Source organism: Carassius auratus, chromosome 19, assembly GCF_003368295.1.
Source record: "Carassius auratus strain Wakin chromosome 19, ASM336829v1, whole genome shotgun sequence".
NCBI lineage: Eukaryota > Metazoa > Chordata > Actinopteri > Cypriniformes > Cyprinidae > Carassius > Carassius auratus.
Genome location: NC_039261.1, coordinates 25,674,328 through 25,698,139, shown reverse-complemented (window position 1 = coordinate 25,698,139; position 23,812 = coordinate 25,674,328). Strand labels below are relative to the sequence as shown.

The following is a 23,812-nucleotide window of genomic DNA, read 5'->3' as shown; positions in this document are numbered from 1 at the left end:
TCAATTAAAAAAACCATTACAACTAGTAATGTAAGTCGCTTTGGATAAAAGCGTCTGCTAAATGCATACATTTAATTTAATTTAATTTAATCACAAATTTGATGGAATTTCATTGGTTGCAAGTATGAGACCCTTAAGACTGATGAATTATGCAGAATACGACCAGTGCTATTAATTGGTGCGCATATTTTTCGTTCTATAGCCTTTTTATTACGGTAAATCAGAAATTCTAATTTGATATTTTTAAAGGGAAAAACATGTATTTTTTTGGAATGCCAGTGTTAATGAAGAGCTGGCCTTGAGGAAGTCCGGTTTGTCCTGGACTTGTGTTATTTCTTAATCAATTTTTGTGTGTGTGTTTCCTGTAGGTCAGACCACCTGTATGCGTTCTTTGTCCAGTGGACCCCTGATGTGTTTGGAGAAGGTTTGTGTGGACTGACGCGGGAGCCTGGGTTTGTAGTGGTTAAAAAGAACCAGGACGCTGAAAGCGGGGAGCATGAGAAACCAGTACCTGATATCACATTCAAGGACTGGGAGGTATGAACAACTGCTGGAAGATAAGTCTTAACCTGAATGCCAAAAATATCAGTTAAATGCAAAGCCTTGTATACATATTATGCATTTGATGATGTTTAAATATAATTTACTATTTTAATGATTTGTAGTGTGTGTGTTTATTTGATTTAATTCAGGCATCTGTTTTTAATTTAAACGTTGTGCTGCTTTGATGCTGATGTCTTTGTTGCGATTGTGTTGTCATGTGATCATGAATATTCTTATGTGATGTTTATGTTCTCTCCTGAACATATGAGCCTGTTATTCACAGCAGCACTGGAGTGTGTGTGTGTGTGCGTGTGAGTGTTTGTCTGTTTCTTTCAGAGTTCATATCCTCGTCAGCAGCTTCAACCATGTTTATGCACACATGCTAACATTTAAGTATGAATGCATGCTTGTTCCTGTTGCCAGTCACTGTCAATGTCCGTGTAATGTCTCGTTGCAGTGTCTTATTTTCATAATGACATCTTTTCCCTTCAAAGGATGTGATGAACTGGTATGTTACATATATCCTTTCATTGTAATGTGTGTTTGACTTGGCTGTTATTGTACTGAGTGTACATCTGCAAATGGACACAATCATTTCATCCTCCCTCTTGAACCACTTACTCCAGTGAGTAAGACTATATGACAGAGACATGTAGATTATGCTTTTTATTGTTTTAGAGTAATTACTGTAAACAACACTCAGTGAAGAAGATAAAGAAAATATGATCGTTAATTGACCAATAGTTTATATCTTCTTGAGATCCAGCTATTCATTTTTGTCTATTTGTCTGCATTTAGGTCCTGGTAGAAGACACCAGTGACCAATATTATAATGACGAATAATATTAATGCTATATAATTACGAAATACTGTTAAGATAAAATATGAATATCATTTTTATCATTAACAATACATTTCATATGTGCACAAAAGTGTAAAATATGTCATTTCAAAAATTCAAAACCTATTTGTTTGCTTGGTTTCTTGGGTCTTTTTATTTTTGACATTTCTATTGGTATTTTAACCTTTCTATTTGTTTATTTTATTTATTTTATGTATGTGTACTTTATTTTATTATTTTGCTGACTTTAAGTGGAAATTTTCTAGATTGCATAAATGTGCATTTTTATTAAAATATGACCTATTTATCTTATATTGTACAATATTTCAGTTAATTTTTTTGTTTGTTTATTATTATTATTATTATTATTATTATTATCATTTTATTTTATTTTTACTTTGCTGGATCTCGAGAGGATACTTTCTAGGCTATATAAATGTGCATGTTTATTAACTTATTAACATCTTCTAGATAGCTATTTGACTTTATTAATTTTTCTATAAAATATGACTCAAGCCCTGAGCAGCCTCTTATCTGGGCTGGCCAGAGGGAAGGCCACATGAGTTCATGCTTTTCTGTTGCCCTGCCATCCCATTGGTCCCTCTGGGTTATAAACAGCACAAAGCCTCTAGTTCACTTCTAAGAGTGTCTGTACCTCCGTGGGTCCACGTGGATACTTAATATCGCATATACACCTGCATATCTCGAGACTCTCTGCAGAAGTGATGTTTTTCTCCAGAAGAATTAAGGAGGGATGTCAGCTGACGCCCAAATACAGCTTTGGCCTGGTAAAAAACACATGCCCTTTGGTTGTAATGTTTGTGTGTGACTGAGCGACTTTTGCTTGAGTGCACTTGACATGCACACTGAATAGAATAGTGTGCTTATGCATGCAAGGCAAGCAGCTGTTGCTTTCTAGGCTTGAAAATTGCTGTAATTTAGACATGATGGTAAAGTCTGCAGAAACGTTTTTGCCGTAGACTAGCACACTTCTATTTAAGTATGCATTACATACGGTGTACTAAGTATAGTATTTATTCACGCGCATAACGCAGTTCTGGTTTTACGCTAAATTTATCAAAGTGCAACCGCCTCAACGTCGTCGGTAGTTTTTCCACTTTAATGTTCCCTGATTAAAAGTTTCGCATTGTTATGCAAATAGATAAACGGGTGGAAAGAAATGAATCTGAAGGCAGGGTTCCCACTGCGCTGCTGCGTCTAAAGTTAGCTGTTTTGAGCGCAGTGTATTTTTAACTCGCTCTGCTCTTACGGCTCGAGACGCAGTAAATGTCATGACAGAATTCCTTCTTTCGTTTTTGAGCAGCACCGCAAGATTGCGTTTGTTTGTTCTGTCGCGATTATAAATTAAAACGCCGCCTCCGTCATAAAAAGCTCTACAAAGAAAACTGCTTGGTTGTTTTTTTGGTGAAAGCTGCAAGTGCATGTTAAGAGCATTAACAGTGTATGCGTAGATTGCACATTCAGTATAAAGCATGCTTTCTGCTTTTGAGAGTTAAATCTAGTGGCATTACTAGGGATGGGATATGTGAGCATGGGTATATGAACTCTACAAGAGGAGCAAGGAGTTGTTGCGGGTAATGTGTTTTTCATTACCACATATCTATTTATCAAAATATTCAGTTACAGGAAATACAAAAACGTGTGGTGGCTATAGATTGTAGACGTTAATATTCAGTTCACAGCTGCATATTTTTTGTTTTGTTTGTCTTTAATTATTTAAAATGTAGCCTAATATATATATATATATATATATATATATATATATATATATATATATATATATATATATATATATATATATATATATTATTTTTTGTTATACATACTGTACCTATAATATACATTATAGTAAAAATATTAGATGAAAAAATATACAAGTAATGTTTGCAGTAATATGCAATAATAACATGTTTGCAACTCATCAAATTAACCTGTTTTTTTTCCTTTTTCTTTTGTACACCTACTTAATATAATTTTATAATGTACATTTACGTATTTCATCATAAATATAAAAAAACAGTAATTGTGAAATTTTATTACAATCTCAAATTACTGTTCTTGACTTGATTCTTGACCTACTGTTTTGTGATCAACTAAATGGGGACTCAAAAACATGGTTTACTTAATTATTCTTTGATTTAGATATTTAGGCAGACAGCCATAGTGACAGCTGTTCAGTGCTTCAGCTTTATAAAACGCTGTTTTATGTTGTTTAGAGAGCAGCTGGTCTGAGGAAGTTGTTGCAAACGACGTGTGATCCATCTTTGAGACAGTGCTGTTTGATCTGGTCAGGTGAATCCTGTTAGATTAAGCTGATTCATAGCACATGAGACCCAGCAGTTCTGATGCAGCTGTCTGTGGAAACACACGGCTCAAGTGGTATTTAAAATGCTTTCGCCAGTCATTTAGTTCTTATTTACTGCAGTTTTTATTTTGGTCTTCTCATTTAGGTTGTGCAAAACAAGTAAATGGCTTGAACTTACTAACGTGTCCCTTCCTCCATCTCCAAGTTTGGGAGTTTAAGCTGCAGAGGAACAAACCAGATAACCTTTCTCCCTTCACACATACATTTTTGGATGTCAGGCAGATCCTCATGCAACACTACTATTCTGTCTGTGCATTAGGTAGTTTCTGTGACCGAGTACTACCGGCGGATAGATGCGCTAAACAGTGAGGACCTGCGCTCGCTCTGCAAACGTCTTCAGGTGCCACATGCTCAGATCCACACGTGAACCATCACAAAAGCCGCGGCATGTCTGCTGATCATTTCAACATCAAACTCAAGAGTTATGATACTGTATGGAAATCAACCCAAATCTGATTGGGTTTCACAAGTGGGATTAAAAAATACTCTTCTAGTGTTTGATCTGAATCAGAATGCATAATAGCTGTGTTACAGCATTTGTTCCCCTTGATCAGCAGATTGCACTGGTCTTTATGTGGAGTGTGGAATAATAAAACTGGCCCTGAGTTGAAATACAGCCGTTTTTATATGAAATGACACTTAAAATGCTGATAGAATTTCTACAATAATAATAAAACTGGATATCTGTCAACTGCCATTTCTATCTGGATGACAAAATGGGTTTTAGATGGCTTGAAAAAGAGGAAGCAATAAATGTAGCAAATACAGGTCCCTCAGAGACCTTTCCAGAAGGGTTTTATCAAGTAAAAGTCTAAAAGTAGTTGCATTTGACTGCAGTGCTTGTTCAGAGAGTAATCATCACACACTTAAAGTCAACATGACATTACATTTATTGCTATTTACTTTATTTAATACACTTAACTGGTCATACAGTATTATTGTGCCTGATTCTTCACTGTATTTAGTGCTTTTTCTTTTTACCTTTGTTGATCAATCAGAAAATTTAATATTTTTGTTCTATTATATTATTATAGCATATCATTATTGAAGTATATTATTATTCACTGCCTGATTTTAATCAGAATGTAATTTTCTATTTATTGTTATATTTGTTTTGCATTGTATTATATTATGTAAGTATATTATTATAATAGTTATATATTTTAGTCATTTTGCTTTTATTGCTTGCACTGCTGTTGTATTAATGAATCATTCCACATTGACAGCAGCATATTTCAATGAACTGTTTAAAATTAAAATGTTATTTTTTAAATAATTTAATTTATATTAGCAATAAGTATACTATAATAATTTATATATTTTAATCATTTAGTTTTTATTGCATGTTGTTTTTATTAGTTGTTATTTATGGCTATATTTTGCATTCTAAAAATAATAATTTGCTCCTCCATTTCTCGATTTTAACAAGGCAGTAAGGGTTCATGTTAACTATGTAGGCATTGTTAGAAGGAACATGTTGTAGGTACTGCAGTCTAATAATTATTGCACTTATTTAATGCCTGTCTCAAACTTGTATGCATTATTTCTTATTGAATATCATGCTTTAGTCCGAAATACATCACATTATCTTAGTAAAATGCTTGTGAATGTCATTTCATGTTGACTTTAAAGGAAAACCCAATCCTGAAAGTGTGTTGATGAGGTCTCCCTAACCCTGTTCCCTGCAAACATAAAACAGTGCAAACATCCAAGATTTTGAGGCTTTACTGGATATATTTTTGTAAATCTCCATAAAAAAACAAAACAAAAACATGAACTCCAAATCTGATGTTTGTGGATTGTCAATTCTTGATGTGATCCTTGGATATTTGCCTTGGTTTGCATTGCTGTTGGCAAACTACCCAGTTTTCCTGCTAACCTTTATTCCAGTGCTTAACTATGGTAATACTTCTCATTCCTTAACCTGTGAGAGAAGCCCTTCGGTACATTCTCATGCCAGCCAAACCTCACTGATCTCCATCCATCCATCCATCTTTCTCTGTCTACATCAGTTGTGTTGTACCGATGTAGAAGCACACATTAGCAGATTTAAAGCTTGATTAGTTTGGCTGATAAATGTGTGTCTCTGTAAGCTTCACTCCTCATGTCCTGTAGTTTCTCCTGTATTGAGCTGTACTGCTTGAGATGCTCTCTATGGAAGGGCATGATACCATTTCACAATTTTGCAAATGTTCTCTTACTTTGAAAGTACTGATTACATGGCATGTTTTAGATTACGTTACCTGATATGACTGGTACAAGTTACCTGGAGTCTAAAGTCCTAAAAAAGTATTTTTATTGGATGATGCATGGCAGGGCTGGGAAGTGATAGATTAAAGCAATAAGCCCCAAGAAGCTGTGGTTTACAGTGAATTTATAACAGCTAAGGGGCGTTGGTAGGCACGACATGAAGCGGAATGACTAAAACCCCCTTAGCTGTTATAAATTCACTGTAAACCATGGCTTCATGGGGCTTATTGTTTTTATAAAACGGTTATTCCATATATGTAGTAATGTTTCACAAACTAAAACAGAGCAAATAAAGTGTAATGATATTAATGAAAACAGTCTTCGTCCACCAAACAATGTAGTTCCTCAGAATCTTCAAGTTGTGGTTGCAACAAAGTGGAACAAACGTAAAAAACAAAGGTGTATGTTTGTAGAGTAATTTACAACAGCTTCGAACACGGCTCAGCCAATCAGAATCAAGGACCGGGAACTATCCATTTTAGATAGATAGATAGATAGATAGATAGATAGATAGATAGATAGATAGATAGTGTAAGTTACTCGATATTTACTTTATTCAGCTGTTGTATAAATGAAAATCATAAATAATTATCTTGAAAATGTAACATTTTGAAATGACTGTAACTATATTGTAATAAATACCATCACAGATATATATAAAACACATAAACAAGACCGATAAAACAATCGATAGATAGAACAAAGAATAGGCTGAACAAATGATAGAAAGAATGAATTATATATTGAATGAACAACAGGTAGAACAAACAAATAAAAGGTCGAACAAAAGATAGAACAAATAAACGACTGATAGATAGAATTAATGAAGGATAGATGGAAAGAATGATAGATCGAAAGAACAAACGAATAAGCAAAAGGTCAACTGATATTTCAAACTATAGAATGAATGGATGCTAGATAGAATGAACAAGCATTAAAGATGGAGTGAGTAAATGAGGAATATATAAAAAGGATGGATGGAACAAATGATAGATAGAACGAATGAACCGTGTGCTATTTTAAAGTTTTCTAAAGTAATCTAACCTTAAATATACCGGATTGTCCACATTTGTGTGCTCTCAGTGTAAGAGAATGTTAGTGAAATGTAGGAATAATCAAATAGTGAGATCCTATTTATCAGCTCTTTTTCTTTCCATTTTGAATCAGATCACAACCAAGGAAGAGGTGAACTCCAAACACATGGTGAAGAGTGACCCAGAACCCGAATCCTTCAGGCCCAGTCTGAACGAGCCCAGTGTCCTTCTGCAACCTGATCAGATCGAAAAGGCAAGTTATAGTTGATTTTGGCTCCATATCTACAGTATATGTTGACCTTATCATATTTAAACTCTGATGCACCTTAACTTTGGGCTAGCTCTCGTGGGGCTCTTGTGGCATTTTATTTATACACTTGTGGCATTTCAGCTGTTGTATAATTGGCTCCCAGAGGCCTTTATTTGTATTATACATTTACTTGAAGTTGCTTCCATGTGCCCTTTCTGTGCTGTCCTGATCTTTTGGGGCTTTTCTTTACTCATTTCTGGCCTGTAACTCCAATCCTCAGCTGGCCAAGCACCTCCCCCCCAGGACGATTGGCTATCCCTGGTCTCTGGCGTTCAGCACATCCAAACACGGCATGAGCATCAAGAGCCTGTACCGCGCCATGCAGGCCCAGGACTCCCCGGTACTCATGGTGATCAAGGACAGTGACGGAGAGGTATAAGTGTAAGCTTCTGGGTTTTAGCTAAAGTGTGTGGTTTTTCTTTGAAAAACCCATTCGTTTTCATTGGCCAATTAGGATTATATTCTTGGCTATTGCATTTCCTCTCTGTCATTTAATTTTCTGGTTGCAGTTTTTGTATTAACAAATTTTATGGAGTTTCTTACTGTGAAGCATTTTGGTCAGTCTTGTGGCTGTTTTGAAACTTGTTTCTGGAAATATGTATGTGTGGATTGTGAAAATGACATAGTCTTGTAAAGCATGGCTTTCACAGTATGAAGTTAATCAAATATTCAAAAAAATCTTATTTTCTGCAGCTGTTTGGAGCTCTCGCTTCAGAGCCATTTAAAGTCAGTGATGGCTTCTATGGCACTGGAGAGACATTCGTTTTCACCTTCTGTCCAGAATTTAAGGTGGGGAACAAATTAATTAATTATACATGTATGTCTTAAATGGAGAATATGTGTGTGTGTGTGTTTGCATTGCATTAAACAACTTGAACTTCTCTAGGTCTTCAAATGGACTGGTGACAATATGTTCTTCATCAAAGGAGATATGGACTCCTTGGCTTTTGGTGGTGGAGGGTATGTAAATAATTTGGCATATTTCATTTATCACAAACTGTATACTGTATAGTGTATAAATGAATTCTTATTTTGTACTTTTAGGGGTGAATTCGGGCTGTGGTTGGATGGTGACCTCTATCATGGCAGAACTCACTCATGTAAGACTTTTGGAAATCCAATGCTCTCGAAAACGGAGGACTTCTATGTGCAGGACATCGAAATATGGGCTTTTGAATAACAAACTAACCCCCACCTCCACCTCACAGACTCGGTTCACAATAAAGCGTGGTTATAAGGCCACATCACTAGACCCCAATAACTAATTGTACACCCTCCACTTGGCTCCTAAGAAGCCCTGATAGAGGCAGCGTACACTGTCCTTCACTTCTGGAAATGGTCAGCATGGGTGGCTGTTCTTTGCTGGTGTCCCATTGAAAGTTTCTTTAACCATTTGCAGCCTGAGGTCCTCTAGTTTTGAGGATAAGGAAGGGCGCTAATGGCTTAATCAGAATGTTGTAGAACTTTCCTAAAGAAATGTAGCTCCAGACCCTCCAAGGAGTCATAAAATAATGGGTTTTCAGTCCTACTACTTTCTTCAACTGTAGCATTGCATCTATTTCAAGCACTTTAAATATCTAACCTCAAAACCCCATTATTTATCTGTGTCTGTGTACACACACAGGCTCTATATACTCAAAAGCCACTACTTAATGTAATATTCAGTACCGTGTTGCTGTAAAAATGTGGAGTAACATGCAAATTCACATGTGGTGCCCTTTTCATGTTCGTATGCTTTCCTGCAAGTCCTTCGTTTGGCTTTAAGGAAGCCATTTTAGTGGGTGGAGCATCTGAAGGAGTATATATACATATATAAATACATATAGCAATTATATATTTATACCTTTATTAGTGTACTGTGTACATAACTACTTCCTATATTGCTGTTATGTGTGACAGTGATATGGTTTGCGCTACTTTCCTTGTAAATTTGTTCTAGTAGGTAAATTTCTATATGCACATGACATTAACGCTAATCCAATGTGAACGTGGAGTTTTCATCAGGTAGCCGGTCTCTTGAGACGGGCTCTTCTTCTCAACGGTAACCTGGGAACCGTATATAAGGTGACCTGGGCGTTTGAGGGTGATGAAATGATTGGTGCAACCAGAGCCCATCTCTGGGGCTTAAGGATGACTGCTGTCAGCGAGCGATCATGAGGAGTTACTGCAACATTTACAAAGAGGCACATCGACACAAAAGTTGTGGGAATTTATGGGAAATTGACTCTTTTAGCAATGTTCAGACTTAAAGTTTAGCCAAGAAATGGCAGTTTCCCATTGTGGCCAGCTGAAAACATGCCCAAACATTTGATCCGACTGCGTGCATCTGTTGTCAGAGCAGACGTCTTGCAGTGAAGGTCTGATGCTCTCTGCATGATGTGGGATCGTGAAGCCGAAGGACTCGGAAACCCTTCTGGGGCCAACTGCACATTGTTGGTCTTCCAGTATTTGATGCCCATGTGGAAGCTCAAGGAAATGTCATTAATCCTCTTGAAGATCCACGATTATGTATCAATGTATTAATCACAATAAAATCTATGTAATAATGGTGTTTTGGTGGTTTTGTGTGTGCATGCATGAAGGAGGAAAACTTAAGGTCTGAAAGTGTCGTACAAAATTTTGGGATATTACAAAAAATAAATAAACCCGGCATTAAGTCAATCATGTTTACACACTGCCTCTGAAATTGTATCCGTAAAAAAAAAAAAAATTGGATCAGGTCCAATTTTCTGTTTATGCATCCGTAGCAAGTAGTTTGGTAGGAAAGGATGACGGATACCAAAAAAAAAACACATGCAAAAATTTTGGACTCAAAATTTAGGCTTCAAATGCTCTTTCAAATTCACCATGATGACAAACAGAAAGCTGTTTGACTTGAAGATGACCTTTGTGTGAGTGGCACTTTTGTGCATCGCTGCAATATTGACGATAAACATCTTCGCTCGTGCAATTTTGCCTTCAAGTATGGTCACATTTACTGCAAAATCTATTTCAAATATGAATCCATGAGAATACACAGTGTTGACCCACAGACAGCTGCTTCACTGCATCAATGTACTATTGATAAAGCTATGAGTTTGCAAGAAACAAATTCTTTCTTTTTTTTCTTTAGGACGACAACAGAGAATTAACTTTTTCATTGGAGGAACTGTTTTTATAGATTATGGAAGTGATGGTCTAAAGTTAAAATGTGTTCATGATGGATTTGTTTCTTACAAACATGTAGCCTTTTACTTCATTAAATGTGAAATGATGGACTGGAGTGGTGTGGATTATTGTGGTGTTTTTATCAGCTGTATGTTCTTTCATTCTGACGGCACCCATTCACTGCAGAGGATCTATTGGTTAGCAATTGATGTAATGCTAGGTTTCTCCAAATCTGTTCTGATGAAGTAACAAACTATGTCTTGGATGGCAGAGGGTGAGTAAATTTTCATCAAACTGGACTATTCCTTTAACCTTGGAGAACTTTGAAAACAACGCTTGCCATTGGAACTGAACATGCATCTTAATTTTCCTCAAAGATTGATTGTAAATTCATTTTCACCTTCAGTTTTCTCTAACCCCTTTGTCAGCACAGATCATAGTCTAAGAGACCCATTTTTCACAAAACGTTACAGCGTTTTGTAGAGGATAATTTGTTAAAATCTTCAGGCCACTAAAACCATAATTCCACCATCATGGAAACCAAACTTAAAATAAATTGATTACATGTGGATTCTGTGAAATGCAGACACAGTACAGTTTTAGTAAAAAAAAAGTATGCACATTTTGAGTCATGTGATGTATGATACAAAAAGGCAGTTTAGTAAACACTATTTCAAAGGCCTAAATCCATAAAAGAGGTATTTAAATTCGAAAATATGAAAGGGAATATGACCGCACATGCATGATAAAGAATTCCCATGCTCCTCAGCAGCACTTCTGATTTGTCCTGTTTTGATCGATCGGTGTCATGGGGCAGGGGTTCAACCTGGTGATCGACATAGATGTTAGATGTAGTATGCAGACAATGTTTATGTAAATTTAGAACTACATATCTGAGGGTGATGAAGTCTGAACCTACATAGAAAGCAGTCCAACTGATCCAGAGGCAAACTCCCCTCCCAATTGAAAATAGCACAGGTAGCCTCTTCTATAAGATATAATATTAAGACTACAAAACTTTATTATTATTATTTGTTATGATTAAAATGGTCTGATAATGTATATTAACATAATCTGCAAGTGTTTGTGGTTCTATTCAATGTACAGCAGTCAATAACATAAGAGGCCAGTCTCTGATGATGAGCGTTTGGATTGAGTTCCCTCTAGTGGAAGCTTTCACAATCACCTTTTAATACAAGGTTTTGAAAATATGACCGTGAATGAATTAACTCTGTTTTAATTCCAGAAGCAGAAGCTACGCTCATCCCTCCGCCAGTTAAAGGATGCTTCATGCTTAAGCATCTCCAAGAAACAAAACTCCTTTAAGACGTGATGATATGAAATTGATTTCATAGTATTTTTGCTTTTGTCAACCATTTGTAAGGTAAAAAAAAGTATTGTATTATCCCTTTCCCACCAGAAAAACTGCTATACCCATTCATGATGAATGCATCCAACCCTTTAACTGACTCTACAAGAAATATGTATTATAGGTCAAATGTCATATAGCCTAATAAACAGTAGGTAGACATAATAATAGATAATAATAGTTAATAAAGTAAAAATGCATACATTAAAAACCAAATACATTTATATTAAATAAATTAAAAAGAACGAATAAAAGCGTAATTAATTATGGCTCTGAGGTATTTTTTTAGATAGATACATTGGCTTAGTTATGGCATTTTCATTACATTTCAACTTCGAATTGTACAATGCTGAATTCTGTGCATAATCTTAATAACTGTCAGATACTTTCAAAACCTACAGAGGGCGACATTATATATATATATATATATATATATATATATATATATATATATATATATATATATATATATATATATATATATATATATATATATTAAAACGAAGTCTAGACTGAAATAACTGTACAATTAAAATGAGGATGTCATGCAAAGAAAAAAAAACATCAAAGTACTATTTTAATAGAGGAAAGTTGATCTAAATGTAGCCTATTTTATGCATTTAAAACAAACATATTTTTCACTCTCCCACTTTTGCCAATGATCTGTTAACTTAAAGGTTACAAACTGCTCAAAAAAAAAAAAAGTTCCAGTAACTCGAAGCCCTATGCTCAGATGAGAGGAGTTTCTGTTGACCAATCAGCGTTAAGTGTTGAGTATTATTACCTGAACAGGTACACGATCACTTGTGTGAGGAACTGTGAAGCTCCTGTGTGCTGTGGAGAGTCTGCGTGCAATAAGGTTAAGGGCAAAACAGACACCATACACCATGGAGACAACAGGAGTTTTATTGTTCTGTGTCACCTGCCTCAGTCTGTTTACAGGCGCGCGTGGCGATAAAAAAGACATTTACGCAAACATTTTGGATTTAGTGTCTCCAGGTGAAGAGTTCCTCACGGAGGATGCGCTTCTCTCGGTGTTTGAACTGCTGGAGAACCGCGTGCAGTGCTCCGGTGTGTCGTGTGGAAAGGTAGGACGGATTTAACGAACTTTAAGCCCCGTTCTTTTTTTACTGTGTGTGTGATAAGTGAAATGCGATGTTTTAAAGACATTAAGACATATTTATTTATTTATTAGGGGAAAAAAAACATTATATTACGTTATAGATCAGTTATGAAGAAGAGAGCATACAGTGTGCAAAGAACATTACCAGCTCATAATTTGAAAATTGTTTTATAAGATATTAAAAAAGATAGAAAAAAGGGAAAAATTAAGCATTTTTAAGAATCATTAAGACTGGTCCCTACACCAGCAAATCGCATTTTATGAGACATCTCATGACTTCTTCATCACAGGTATCTGTTTCACATTTGTAAAAGCCAAACGAAACTTCAGAAATTTTAACTGCTAATGTGTTCCAGTTTCAGACTCAGGTATTGAACTCACTCTCTTTCTCTCCTGTATAAAGTGCCTGTCTGTTGAACATCTGCACCAGTTGTTGAGTAATTACAGCAGCTCACAGGGGCTTCAGATGGAGGATTTCTTCACCCTGGCCCCTGGATGCTGTCTGTTCCTGAGCTCTCCACTGGAGACCTGCGGGGCCATACGGCAGGGCCGCTGGGGAAAGGAGACTCATCACTTCATCCAAATGATCTTAGGCCACGACAACACCACCAGCAGTCTTAATGAGATCAGTGCCACAGAATATGAGGGTTTGGAGCAGATATTTGATGAAATGGAAAAATACTATCAGCCAGACACAAATGAGGTCAGTAACTGCAATTTAGGATTAAACTAAAAGGGCTAATCATTTAGCACCATTCTACTGTATGTATAAGTAACATGGCTGTGATACATGTTAAGACACATCTGTAATTAGTTTGTCCACATTTTTCAGTCCTGTCTTTCACTAAAAGACATCCTGGAAGAGAGCGGTGATCATCACATAGAGCTGGACGCTGTTTTTGCAAATATCATCTATCATGCTTTACTCGGAGACTGTATGAGATCACTTGTCCTTCCTGAGCAAGAGTACTTTCTGGATTACATCTTCAGACATTTTGCCTCTGATAATCTTACACTTCATGGTATGACTGTTTTGATAATCCTGATGATGTTATTTACCTATAATGTGTTTCATGTTGTGGAAATATTATTATACATTCAAGCAAAAATATGTTTTAATGTGACAGAATAATGTCACACCAATAAAAGTTGCCATTTTTTTTAGACTTCGTTCCAATGTTATTTTAGTATAATTAGTATAATATTATAGCTTTTAATAATAGTTTGAATATTTTTAGATTTTTTGTTTTTTTTAATATATATATGTAATTTCAGTTAATGTTTGTTTATTTATTTATCTATTTATTTTAAGTGACTTTTTTTGTTTGTTTTAGATCACATTATTTTTACATTGTAATAAATTATAATAACACTGGTTACGCAACTTTTCAAATGATAGTTTCTTTAGAAAAATATTTTCTCATTTAGTATTTTTGTCATCTTTTCCATTACAAATATCTAAACATCTTAAGTCAAAATACATTTACATGAGATGGAAACTGACTGTTTTGTTTTCTGAAAATAATAAAATAAAAAAAGGTCAAAATTAAGAGGGTTTATGCTTCGAACAAGAACAATATCCAATATCCAATATATAAAAATATGATGCAAGTTTTTAAAATTATTTTATGCACAAACTCACTTAATTTTGATAAACTGTTCAGGAAACAGGACTTAATCTTTCGTCATTTGGCTTTTGCATTTATTATGTATTTATGCATTTGACAGATGCTTTATTAAAATAATTTTCCATTGATTTGATCAGTTCAGGCATCTCAGCTGGGAATCGACCACATAACCTTGCATTTTCTTGCACAAACGGTTAATACAGAACTTCAAAATGTCCTTCTGTCTGCAGCTTCATGTTTTTAATACTTGTTCATGTTCTTTAGTGTTTTCTGAAGTGAAGCATTAAGCAGTATTTTGTTTAATACTGAACATTTGTGCTCTGTTTTTAATGATGCCATTGTTACTCCGATTTTGAAGAGCTTCTGGAGGCACTAAACCTGGGCGGAGAGGTCCATGATGATGCCCACACTGAGGATGAACCCCACCGCAGCAGACCGACCCCCGGACAAAGTCATCAGGACGATCACCCTAACAACAGCAGCTGGGACACGGCAAGATACAGCAATGTTTGCTTTGAGGCATCATGAGAAATAAATGCATGCTGCAGAAATCGAATCATTTAGAGTTTGATAAAGAGAACAATCATTCAGATGGGCAATAAATTATTCTGAGGCCTGAAACATGACAAATCAACCTTAATAATTGATGTTTAGATGTCTTGATGGATGTTGTGACATATGGTGCAATCTGAGACCATGCAATCTCTCTGTAAAGACAATTAGAGTGAAATTAAGCCGTCTAAAAAAAAAGCCCTGTCATTTGACATCCATAGAACTAATAATAGTGCACAGTCATGCATGTATGCTTGTCAGAGACAGAAAGTAAGTGAATCCAAATAATCTGTTTTAATATATGCATGTCTCAGATTTTTTTGGTTGTTTTGCCCACAGATGTGTTTTAGCACTGAAGACCTTCTGAGGGTCTACCAGCTGAACTCTTCATCGCTGACCAGAGATCAGTTCACACAGCTCAGTCCTGCTCTGATTCAGCAGATCCTCAGTGGAAGCTGTTCTGAGATCACTTTCACCCACGTGACCCCTGATTCTCTGAGCACCGCTGAGAGTGAGTGACCTCTGTTTACACCATCAGACCATCATTCAACAGTTAGTCTGAGTTGCATAGCATTAGCATAGCTAGACCTGTGAAGTCCAGAAACATAACTAATAAACAGTAACAAACCAAAACATGTAATCTGCAAATGGCAGTGGTTGACCTGATGGCAAAACATTATGAACTGCAGGATGTCTTTTTTAATTTTGTAAAAAATTATGTAAAGCCATTTTAATTTGATGGGAGTGGCAAACATCAATACACAGTAGTACTGATGTTTTGTGCGTATAGGTATATATAAAATATTCAAAATGATAGAAAAATAATTTGGAGAGATGCAGCCTTGGTAAGCTTAAGAGACTTCTTTCTAAAACGTTAAAAATCTTACAGACCCCAAACATTTGAATGGTAGCATAACATCTTAAAAACCTTATAAAAATACTACAACTAGAAAGAGCTTTTGTTATATGTACTTGACAATGATAGTGAAAGTTTAGATGATCGCTTACATTTAGTTTGTGTATCAGAAACATGATACATTATACAACGGTGATACATGACTGCTGGCTTTTCTGGTTCTCCCGCAATATTTAGTTCTTGTTAGCATCTTTTTGTTGGCATCAATCTCTTGGACTCAGCAGAACAAGGAGATCTAGAAAAATTCCCAGACACTGCGACTGATTATTTTAGTAACCATCTCTTCCTGGAGAAGAAGAAAGTTGGCATTCCGTCTGTGTGACCTGTAGCTGTTAACAAAAACCAGTCATACCTGGGACATAGTGATCTCTTTCTACAATCTCTGAATAAGCCCTTTGTGCCCAGGATATGGATATGCCACTCTCGCCAATATTGTCATCTGTCTGATGGCCATGTTTGGGATCGTGGTGCTGCTGTTCTCCAGGTGCACGCAAGTCTTTCAGATGTGCATCCAGTTCTGCATCAGTCTGGCTGTAGGTTCCCTCACGGGGGACGCTCTTCTGCATCTCCTTCCCATGGTGAGCAGCCGGCAAAAAAGACTTAGACTTAGAAATGACTTAATTTAATGCAACAGTGGAAATAAACCGAACAGTAAGTCAACCCAAGTCAACCTTGGGTCATCCAAGATGTAGATGAGTTTGATTCTGCATTGAAACAGATTTGGAGATATTTATCAATACATCACTTGCTCACCAATGGACTGTCTGCAGTGGATGGGTGCCGTCAGAATGATGATAATAATCCAAACCACTCTAGTCCATCAATTAATGTCTTGTGAAAAGCTGTGGATTTTTAACTTGAAACCATCGCTTCTGGCCAAAATACCATAATCCATAATAACACTTCCTGCAGTTAGAAAGTCCTGATTCAGATGAGAGAAACCATTATTATAGATAGCTGGAAGCAACATTTTTAAACCAAAAATGCATTGATGGACTTGTTTCTTACAAACATGCACCCTTGTGCTTCACAAGATGTTAACTGTGGATTATTATGATGTTTCCGTCAAACTGTTTGTGCTCTCATTCTGACGGCACCCATTCACTGCAGAGGATCTGTTGATGAGCAAGTGAATATTGTGATGCTAAATTTCCCTACATCTGTTCTAATTAATATCACCTAAATCTCGGATGGCTTTAGGGTGAGTTCATTTTAAGCAGATGTTCATTTTGGGTGAACTATTCCTTTAGATTTCGTTGCTTTGTGACTGATTGTGTTTGTGTAGTTCTTAGGTCTTCATGCGCATGAAGAAGGACACAGTCATGAGGAAGAGAACCTGGACTATATTTACAAACCCCTGGTGGTTATTGGGGGAATCTATGTTTTCTTTCTGATGGAAAGCATCTTCGCCATCATCACTCGACACGGTCATCATCACGATGGAGTGAGTGATGCCAAATCTCTTCAGACACCATAAATTCATAAAAAAAATGGAATCTGAAAATGCTTTCTCTGAAAAAAGGAATAAAAATCAGACGAATGATATACAGTATGTTATTGAAATCCTTTAGAATGTAGATAGGAATTGTAAATTTAGACACTGTGTATTTTTTATATTTTCTTTCCACTAATCAAAAATAATCTCATGGAAACAAAATAGCCCAAAATCTTGAAACTGATCAGTGCATGAAAACAGGCTGGCTTTGCTTGGATGTCCTGCTTTACGATGGCTGCCAAATGACCTGGCTGTTCTTGAAGGGTCTGTCTTTGCTGTTGTCTTGTGTCTGCAGGAGTCAGACCCTCACAACCACAGCAAAGTTCTGCAGATGTTCCAGAGCAGGAGAACACAGCGAAACAACAACTCCGCCTCACAAGACGAGCTGGTGAGAAAGCCTTCTTTGTGTGAATGAAGAAATGATGTCACAAATCACTACACAAACACACTAAAATAGACAGAACTAGTGTTCCCTGAGGAGGTCAGGTGAAATCATGTTTCACAAACCCAGACAGTAATTGTTGGAAATAAGGGCATTTCAGGATTTACAGACAGTAGGCTGAGATTTGATTGTTATGTGAATCAGAAATGTATTTTTTCCCTGTGTATATGTTTAGATAAAAATACGTCGTATGCATATAATTTTTTTTCATAAAATGTCTTTTTTTGAGCTTATCAGTGGAGAGATATTACTGTCTTCCTCTGTGATCATCAGTTTTGTAACACTGTCAGTTTGTCCTGATTTTAGGTGGATGGGCAAAACAACGAGAAGTCCCTCCTGGAGCCCATTAGCAGCACTCGAGGTCAGGAGTCTGCGTCAGACACGACTGTAAATAATTACACGCCTGTTAGAGTTAACGACATGTTTGTGATGGAACACGACACATTTAAGGGTGTAAAGTAACATTTACACACACACTATACGGTTGTTAAAGGTGTCTGCTGACATATGTTTGAACACTAATGCATATACAAGTGTTATTTTAGTATAATTGAGCTACTATTACAGTTTTTATGAATAGAGGTGTTTATTTTCATGACAAGCAAGATTCTCATTTTAAAAAAAAACATTTGTTACATTTAAATGGTGAAAAAAAAGATTTGATTATTATTATATATGTAATTAATATTTATTTACATTGTATATAGGTATTATAAAATTATTAAATGAAATTATAAAATGTAAATTTAAATGGTAACACACGTGAGTGTCTCTGTGTGTGTGTGTGTGTGTGTATTTAATTTTGCAGAATTATTATTAGTTTGATTGCTTGTGAGATGTCTGTCATTGAATAATGTGATTTATGATTTTGAACAGTAGTATGTATCTCTCTCCTGTCTCTCAGAGAAGCGTCTGCTGCCGTTTATGATCACCATTGGTGACGGGATTCATAACTTCGCAGACGGTCTGGCCATGGGTGCCGCGTTCTCCGTGTCGTGGCGCTCAGGACTGGCGACGTCGCTGGCCGTTTTGTGTCACGAGCTGCCACACGAGTTAGGTGAGATACGTTTATTCGAGAGAAACTCTAATCTAGCCACAAAACGTGCATTAAAAACAACTAGAAAATAAGAGCTTGTTTGAATGTTGTTTAAATATTCCTTTTATGAACATTTGAGGTTTGGTTTTCTTCATACCCTTAACAGGTTTGTGCAGTAACACTATGTAGGTTACATTAAGGTCTAATCAAAACAAATGGCACTGGGCCTGTTATATACAGTATTGTTCAAAATAATAGCAGTACAATGTGACTAACCAGAATAATCAAGGTTTTTCGTATATTTTTTTATTGCTACGTGGCAAACAAGTTACCAGTAGGTTCAGTAGATTCTCAGAAAGAAATGAGACCCAGCATTCATGATATGCACGCTCTTAAGGCTGGGCAATTGGGCAATTAGTTGAATTAGTTGAAAGGGGTGTGTTCAAAAAAATAGCAGTGTGGCATTCAATCACTGAGGTCATCAATTTTGTGAAGAAACAGGTGTGAATCAGGTGGCCCCTATTTAAGGATGAAGCCAACACTTGTTGAACATGCATTTGAAAGCTGAGGAAAATGGGTCGTTCAAGACATTGTTCAGAAGAACAGCGTACTTTGATTAAAAAGTTGATTAGAGAGGGGAAAACCTATAAAGAGGTGCAAAAAATGATAGGCTGTTCAGCTAAAATGATCTCCAATGCCTTAAAATGGAGAGCAAAACCAGAGAGACGTGGAAGAAAACGGAAGACAACCATCAAAATGGATAGAAGAATAACCAGAATGGCAAAGGCTCAGCCAATGATCACCTCCAGGATGATCAAAGACAGTCTGGAGTTACCTGTAAGTACTGTGACAGTTAGAAGACGTCTGTGTGAAGCTAATCTATTTTCAAGAATCCCCCGCAAAGTCCCTCTGTTAAAAAAAAGGCATGTGCAGAAGAGGTTACAATTTGCCAAAGAACACATCAACTGGCCTAAAGAGAAATGGAGGAACATTTTGTGGACTGATGAGAGTAAAATTGTTCTTTTTGGGTCCAAGGGCCACAGGCAGTTTGTGAGACGACCCCCAAACTCTGAATTCAAGCCACAGTACACAGTGAAGACAGTGAAGCATGGAGGTGCAAGCATCATGATATGGGCATGTTTCTCCTACTATGGTGTTGGGCCTATTTATCGCATACCAGGGATCATGGATCAGTTTGCATATGTTAAAATACTTGAAGAGGTCATGTTGCCCTATGCTGAAGAGGACATGCCCTTGAAATGGTTGTTTCAACAAGACAATGACCCAAAACACACTAGTAAACGGGCAAAGTCTTGGTTCCAAACCAACAAAATTAATGTTATGGAGTGGCCAGCCCAATCTCCAGACCTTAATCCAATTGAGAACTTGTGGGGTGATATCAAAAATGCTGTTTCTGAAGCAAAACCAAGAAATGTGAATGAGGGCTGAGAGGTGCCACAAGTTGGTTGACTCCATGCCACACAGATGTCAAGCAGTTTTAAAAAACTGTGGTCATACAACTAAATATTAGTTTAGTGATTCACAGGATTGCTAAATCCCAGAAAAAAAAATGTTTGTACAAAATAGTTTTGAGTTTGTACAGTCAAAGGTAGACACTGCTATTTTTCTGAACACACCCCTTTCAACTAATTGCCCAATTGCACAGCCTTAAGAGCGTGCATATCATGAATGCTGGGTCTTGTTTGTTTTCTGACAATCTACTGAACCTACTGGTAACTTGTTTGCCACGTAGCAATAAAAAATATACTAAAAACCTTGATTATTCTGGTTAGTCACATTGTACTGCTATTATTTTGAACAAGACTGTATATTTTGCATTATTGAGACACTGTTTTCCAAATGAATGTTGTTCAGTGCTTTGGCGCAATGTATTTTGTTTAAAGCACTATATAAATAAAGGTGATTGATTGATTGATTGATATGCTGCTTTTTTCATGATGCTAAATAATTAGGATTCCTTGATGACATTTCTGAGGTTGTTTTTGTGTTTGGGCAGGTGATTTTGCGATCCTGTTACACTGCGGTCTGTCGGTGAGAAAGGCTCTGCTGCTGAACGTGGGCAGCGCTCTCACCTCTTTCATCGGCCTGTACATCGCCCTGTCCGTCTCCACTCAAACCATCGCCGAGGAGTGGATCTCTGCCATCACCGCCGGCTTCTTCCTCTACATCGCCCTCGCAGACATGGTACGTTTAACACTTCCTGCTTCTTTTGGAACTCTTCTATAGAACATGGAAGCCTGTTTCTGCTGTGGAATTACAAATATGAATAAATAAATAAAAAAATTGTAAAATATCCAGATTTATTTTCTCGCAATTCTGTTATATATTTTTTTTAATTGTGAGATATCAAAACTTACAATTCTGATTTTTTCCCCCCCCTAAAAATTCCAAGTTGACATCATGCACTTCAGACTTTTGGTTTCTTCCTTGCAAAAAAAAAAATAATAATTTACTGGTAATATTTTTTGGCCTCACAATTCTGAAGAATTGCAAGATACAAACAAAATAGTGAGATATAAACTATAGACAGTGTATAATATTTTGAAGATTGTTGTTAACCAAGCAGTTGACGATAGCCATCGACTTCCATTGTATTTTTTCCTTACTGTGGAGGTTAATGGCTACCATCAATTTATCATATTTCAAACCATCAAGAGGTTTGAAACAACATGAAGGTGTGGATGATGAAACATGAAAAAAATTTAATGTCCTGCATCTTTCATAGTGTGTAATGTTAAACATAAACATTTGAAGCATTCGAGTGTGATCCAATGATTTGTTTTCTCCTGTCTAGCTTCCATCTATGATTCATGTGGACAGTAAAAAGCCGTGGCTGATATTTCTGCTGCAGAATCTGGGTCTGTTGACGGGATGGGGGATTTTATTACTCCTGTCTTTATATGAAGATCAGATAGGGATCTAAGAAATGATGTAGGATTTTACTTGTGCATCATCATATTTTCTTCCTCGATTAATGTTTATGGGATTGTCATTTAACCTGTTAACTGTCACTCACGTTTTGAAGATAGACTTGAATGTGCATGATACAAACCTAAATTTTTATAATTCATGTCTGAAAACATTTTGTAACATGATTTTGATGTGCCATTTACATGGTAATGCAATGTCTGATTTTAAAATGGGTTTTGAAGGATGAATTTTGAAATTTTATGTTTTCTAGTGATATATAACTTCTGATGATTTCTAAAATGTGATAGAGAAAAAGGCAACAAGGAAGTCTTATTTTTAAACAAAGGTCAAAACTACTTTTGTAATGTAGATTTCTGAGGGTGCACTCTTGTCATAAATTGATCTATTACTTTTCCTACATAATTTTTTACAAAAAATATTGGTATAATATATATTCGTGAGTCTTAGACCTTTCCAACGATATATAGTTTGTCAAGATTAGATTAAACTTGATTGTAATATAGTATAGTCAACGTAGGTGTCCCGTATACGGGACGGGGTGACATTTAACAGGTTAAACAGTGCAAATAGTAAGCAATTTAGTGCTGCCATGTTTTGAAATTGAATATTTTTAAAACCTTGTTTTTATTTTTAAATACTTAATTTTTTTGTTGGGAAAATAATTACTATTACATATGTTAACATTATTTCTGAGAATGTTATTGTAATACCTTTTAAAACATCACTTACTGTACGTTTTCTTCAGGTTTTCAAATACAAGTCTTATTAGAAATAAACATTAACAACTGATAACTCAGCCATGCGAGTCACTTTATTTACAGTCAATAAATGACTTTTTATGGCCATCAGCACTTTCTCATAAGGTTCCTGTCCTTCTTCAACTAGTTAATTGTAATCTGTAAATTTACTGTTGTTTCGGTGTTGTACTGTAAAGAGGAAATTGGGTTAAAAATGTACTGTAAGATACACTTGATTCATGGATTTTACTGATTCGTGAAATTCTGCTAGTATGAAGCGAGTTTCTGTCCTGGTGTGTAGTGATTAAACCTGTGAATAAATCAACTAATGGTGATCTGGAGCTTTTGTCATAGCCTGAAAATATTCACTTATAGTCTTTGTTCTTTCATAAACCTTACGTAAAGAGTCCATTCAGCATTATGGTCTTATGTATGTGAGTGTATTATGTCATGTTCCAGATTGCAGGGCTTACAGTGCTTTCGTAAAGCCAATGATTTTGCCTCGTCTTCAAACCTGAAATCCTGCAGTTTTCTGACTCACTCGACTTAAGTGCTCATTAGATGATGAGACTTGTTAAAACGCAGGACAATGACTGGTGTCTCTGATATATCACAAGTTCACACCCAATTTAAAATACAGTTCAATAACTGCAAACCTTGAAAAAAACCATGCCACTTAAAATAATTGAATGGGGTTTACACAATAATAAAGCTAACTACATATTAAGGCATTACTCGGAAATGCTCTGTATAAGGGTCAGAAATGAACCATTTTAACATGTTTTTAACATATAAAACCCTTGTGATTCATTAATGTATCTATGATGCATCTTTCAAACAAATATCTGAATGAACTATTCTTATATAAAGTTTGTCTCCGTTACATTCTCTCCACATAATGTGAAACACAGGTGAGTTTGAGTCGATTGAACTTGAGCTGACGTGAAGGACACAAGTACAGCACATATACCTGACACACAACACTGTTTCCTTGTACTGAGAAATGAGGAAGACTCTTCTACAGTTCAGACCATCAGTTCTTAGCGTGGAA

General features: G+C 36.1%; 1 protein-coding gene and 1 pseudogene across 5 annotated transcripts in view; both read left to right on the top strand.

The window, feature by feature from the left end:
• oxr1b (oxidation resistance 1b) overlaps positions 1–9,912 on the top strand; it is a 50,397-nt gene extending 40,485 nt beyond the window's left edge. For 2 of the 5 annotated variants that reach the window (XM_026289720.1, XM_026289719.1), the window contains 7 exons: positions 369–537; positions 4,030–4,110; positions 7,188–7,307; positions 7,585–7,737; positions 8,058–8,153; positions 8,251–8,324; positions 8,409–9,912. In XM_026289720.1, coding sequence (XP_026145505.1) covers positions 369–537; positions 4,030–4,110; positions 7,188–7,307; positions 7,585–7,737; positions 8,058–8,153; positions 8,251–8,324; positions 8,409–8,544 — 829 coding nt within the window. In that variant the 3' untranslated portion in view covers positions 8,545–9,912. Of the gene's footprint in view, positions 1–368; positions 538–1,783; positions 2,173–4,029; positions 4,111–7,187; positions 7,308–7,584; positions 7,746–8,057; positions 8,154–8,250; positions 8,325–8,408 lie in introns of those variants that run through there. The other 3 variants (XM_026289723.1, XM_026289721.1, XM_026289722.1) reach the window with 3 other exon arrangements.
• A 2,808-nt stretch (positions 9,913–12,720) lies between these two features.
• Positions 12,721–22,191, top strand: LOC113120296 (zinc transporter ZIP4-like; annotated as a pseudogene).
• The last annotated feature ends 1,621 nt before the right edge of the window (positions 22,192–23,812 follow it).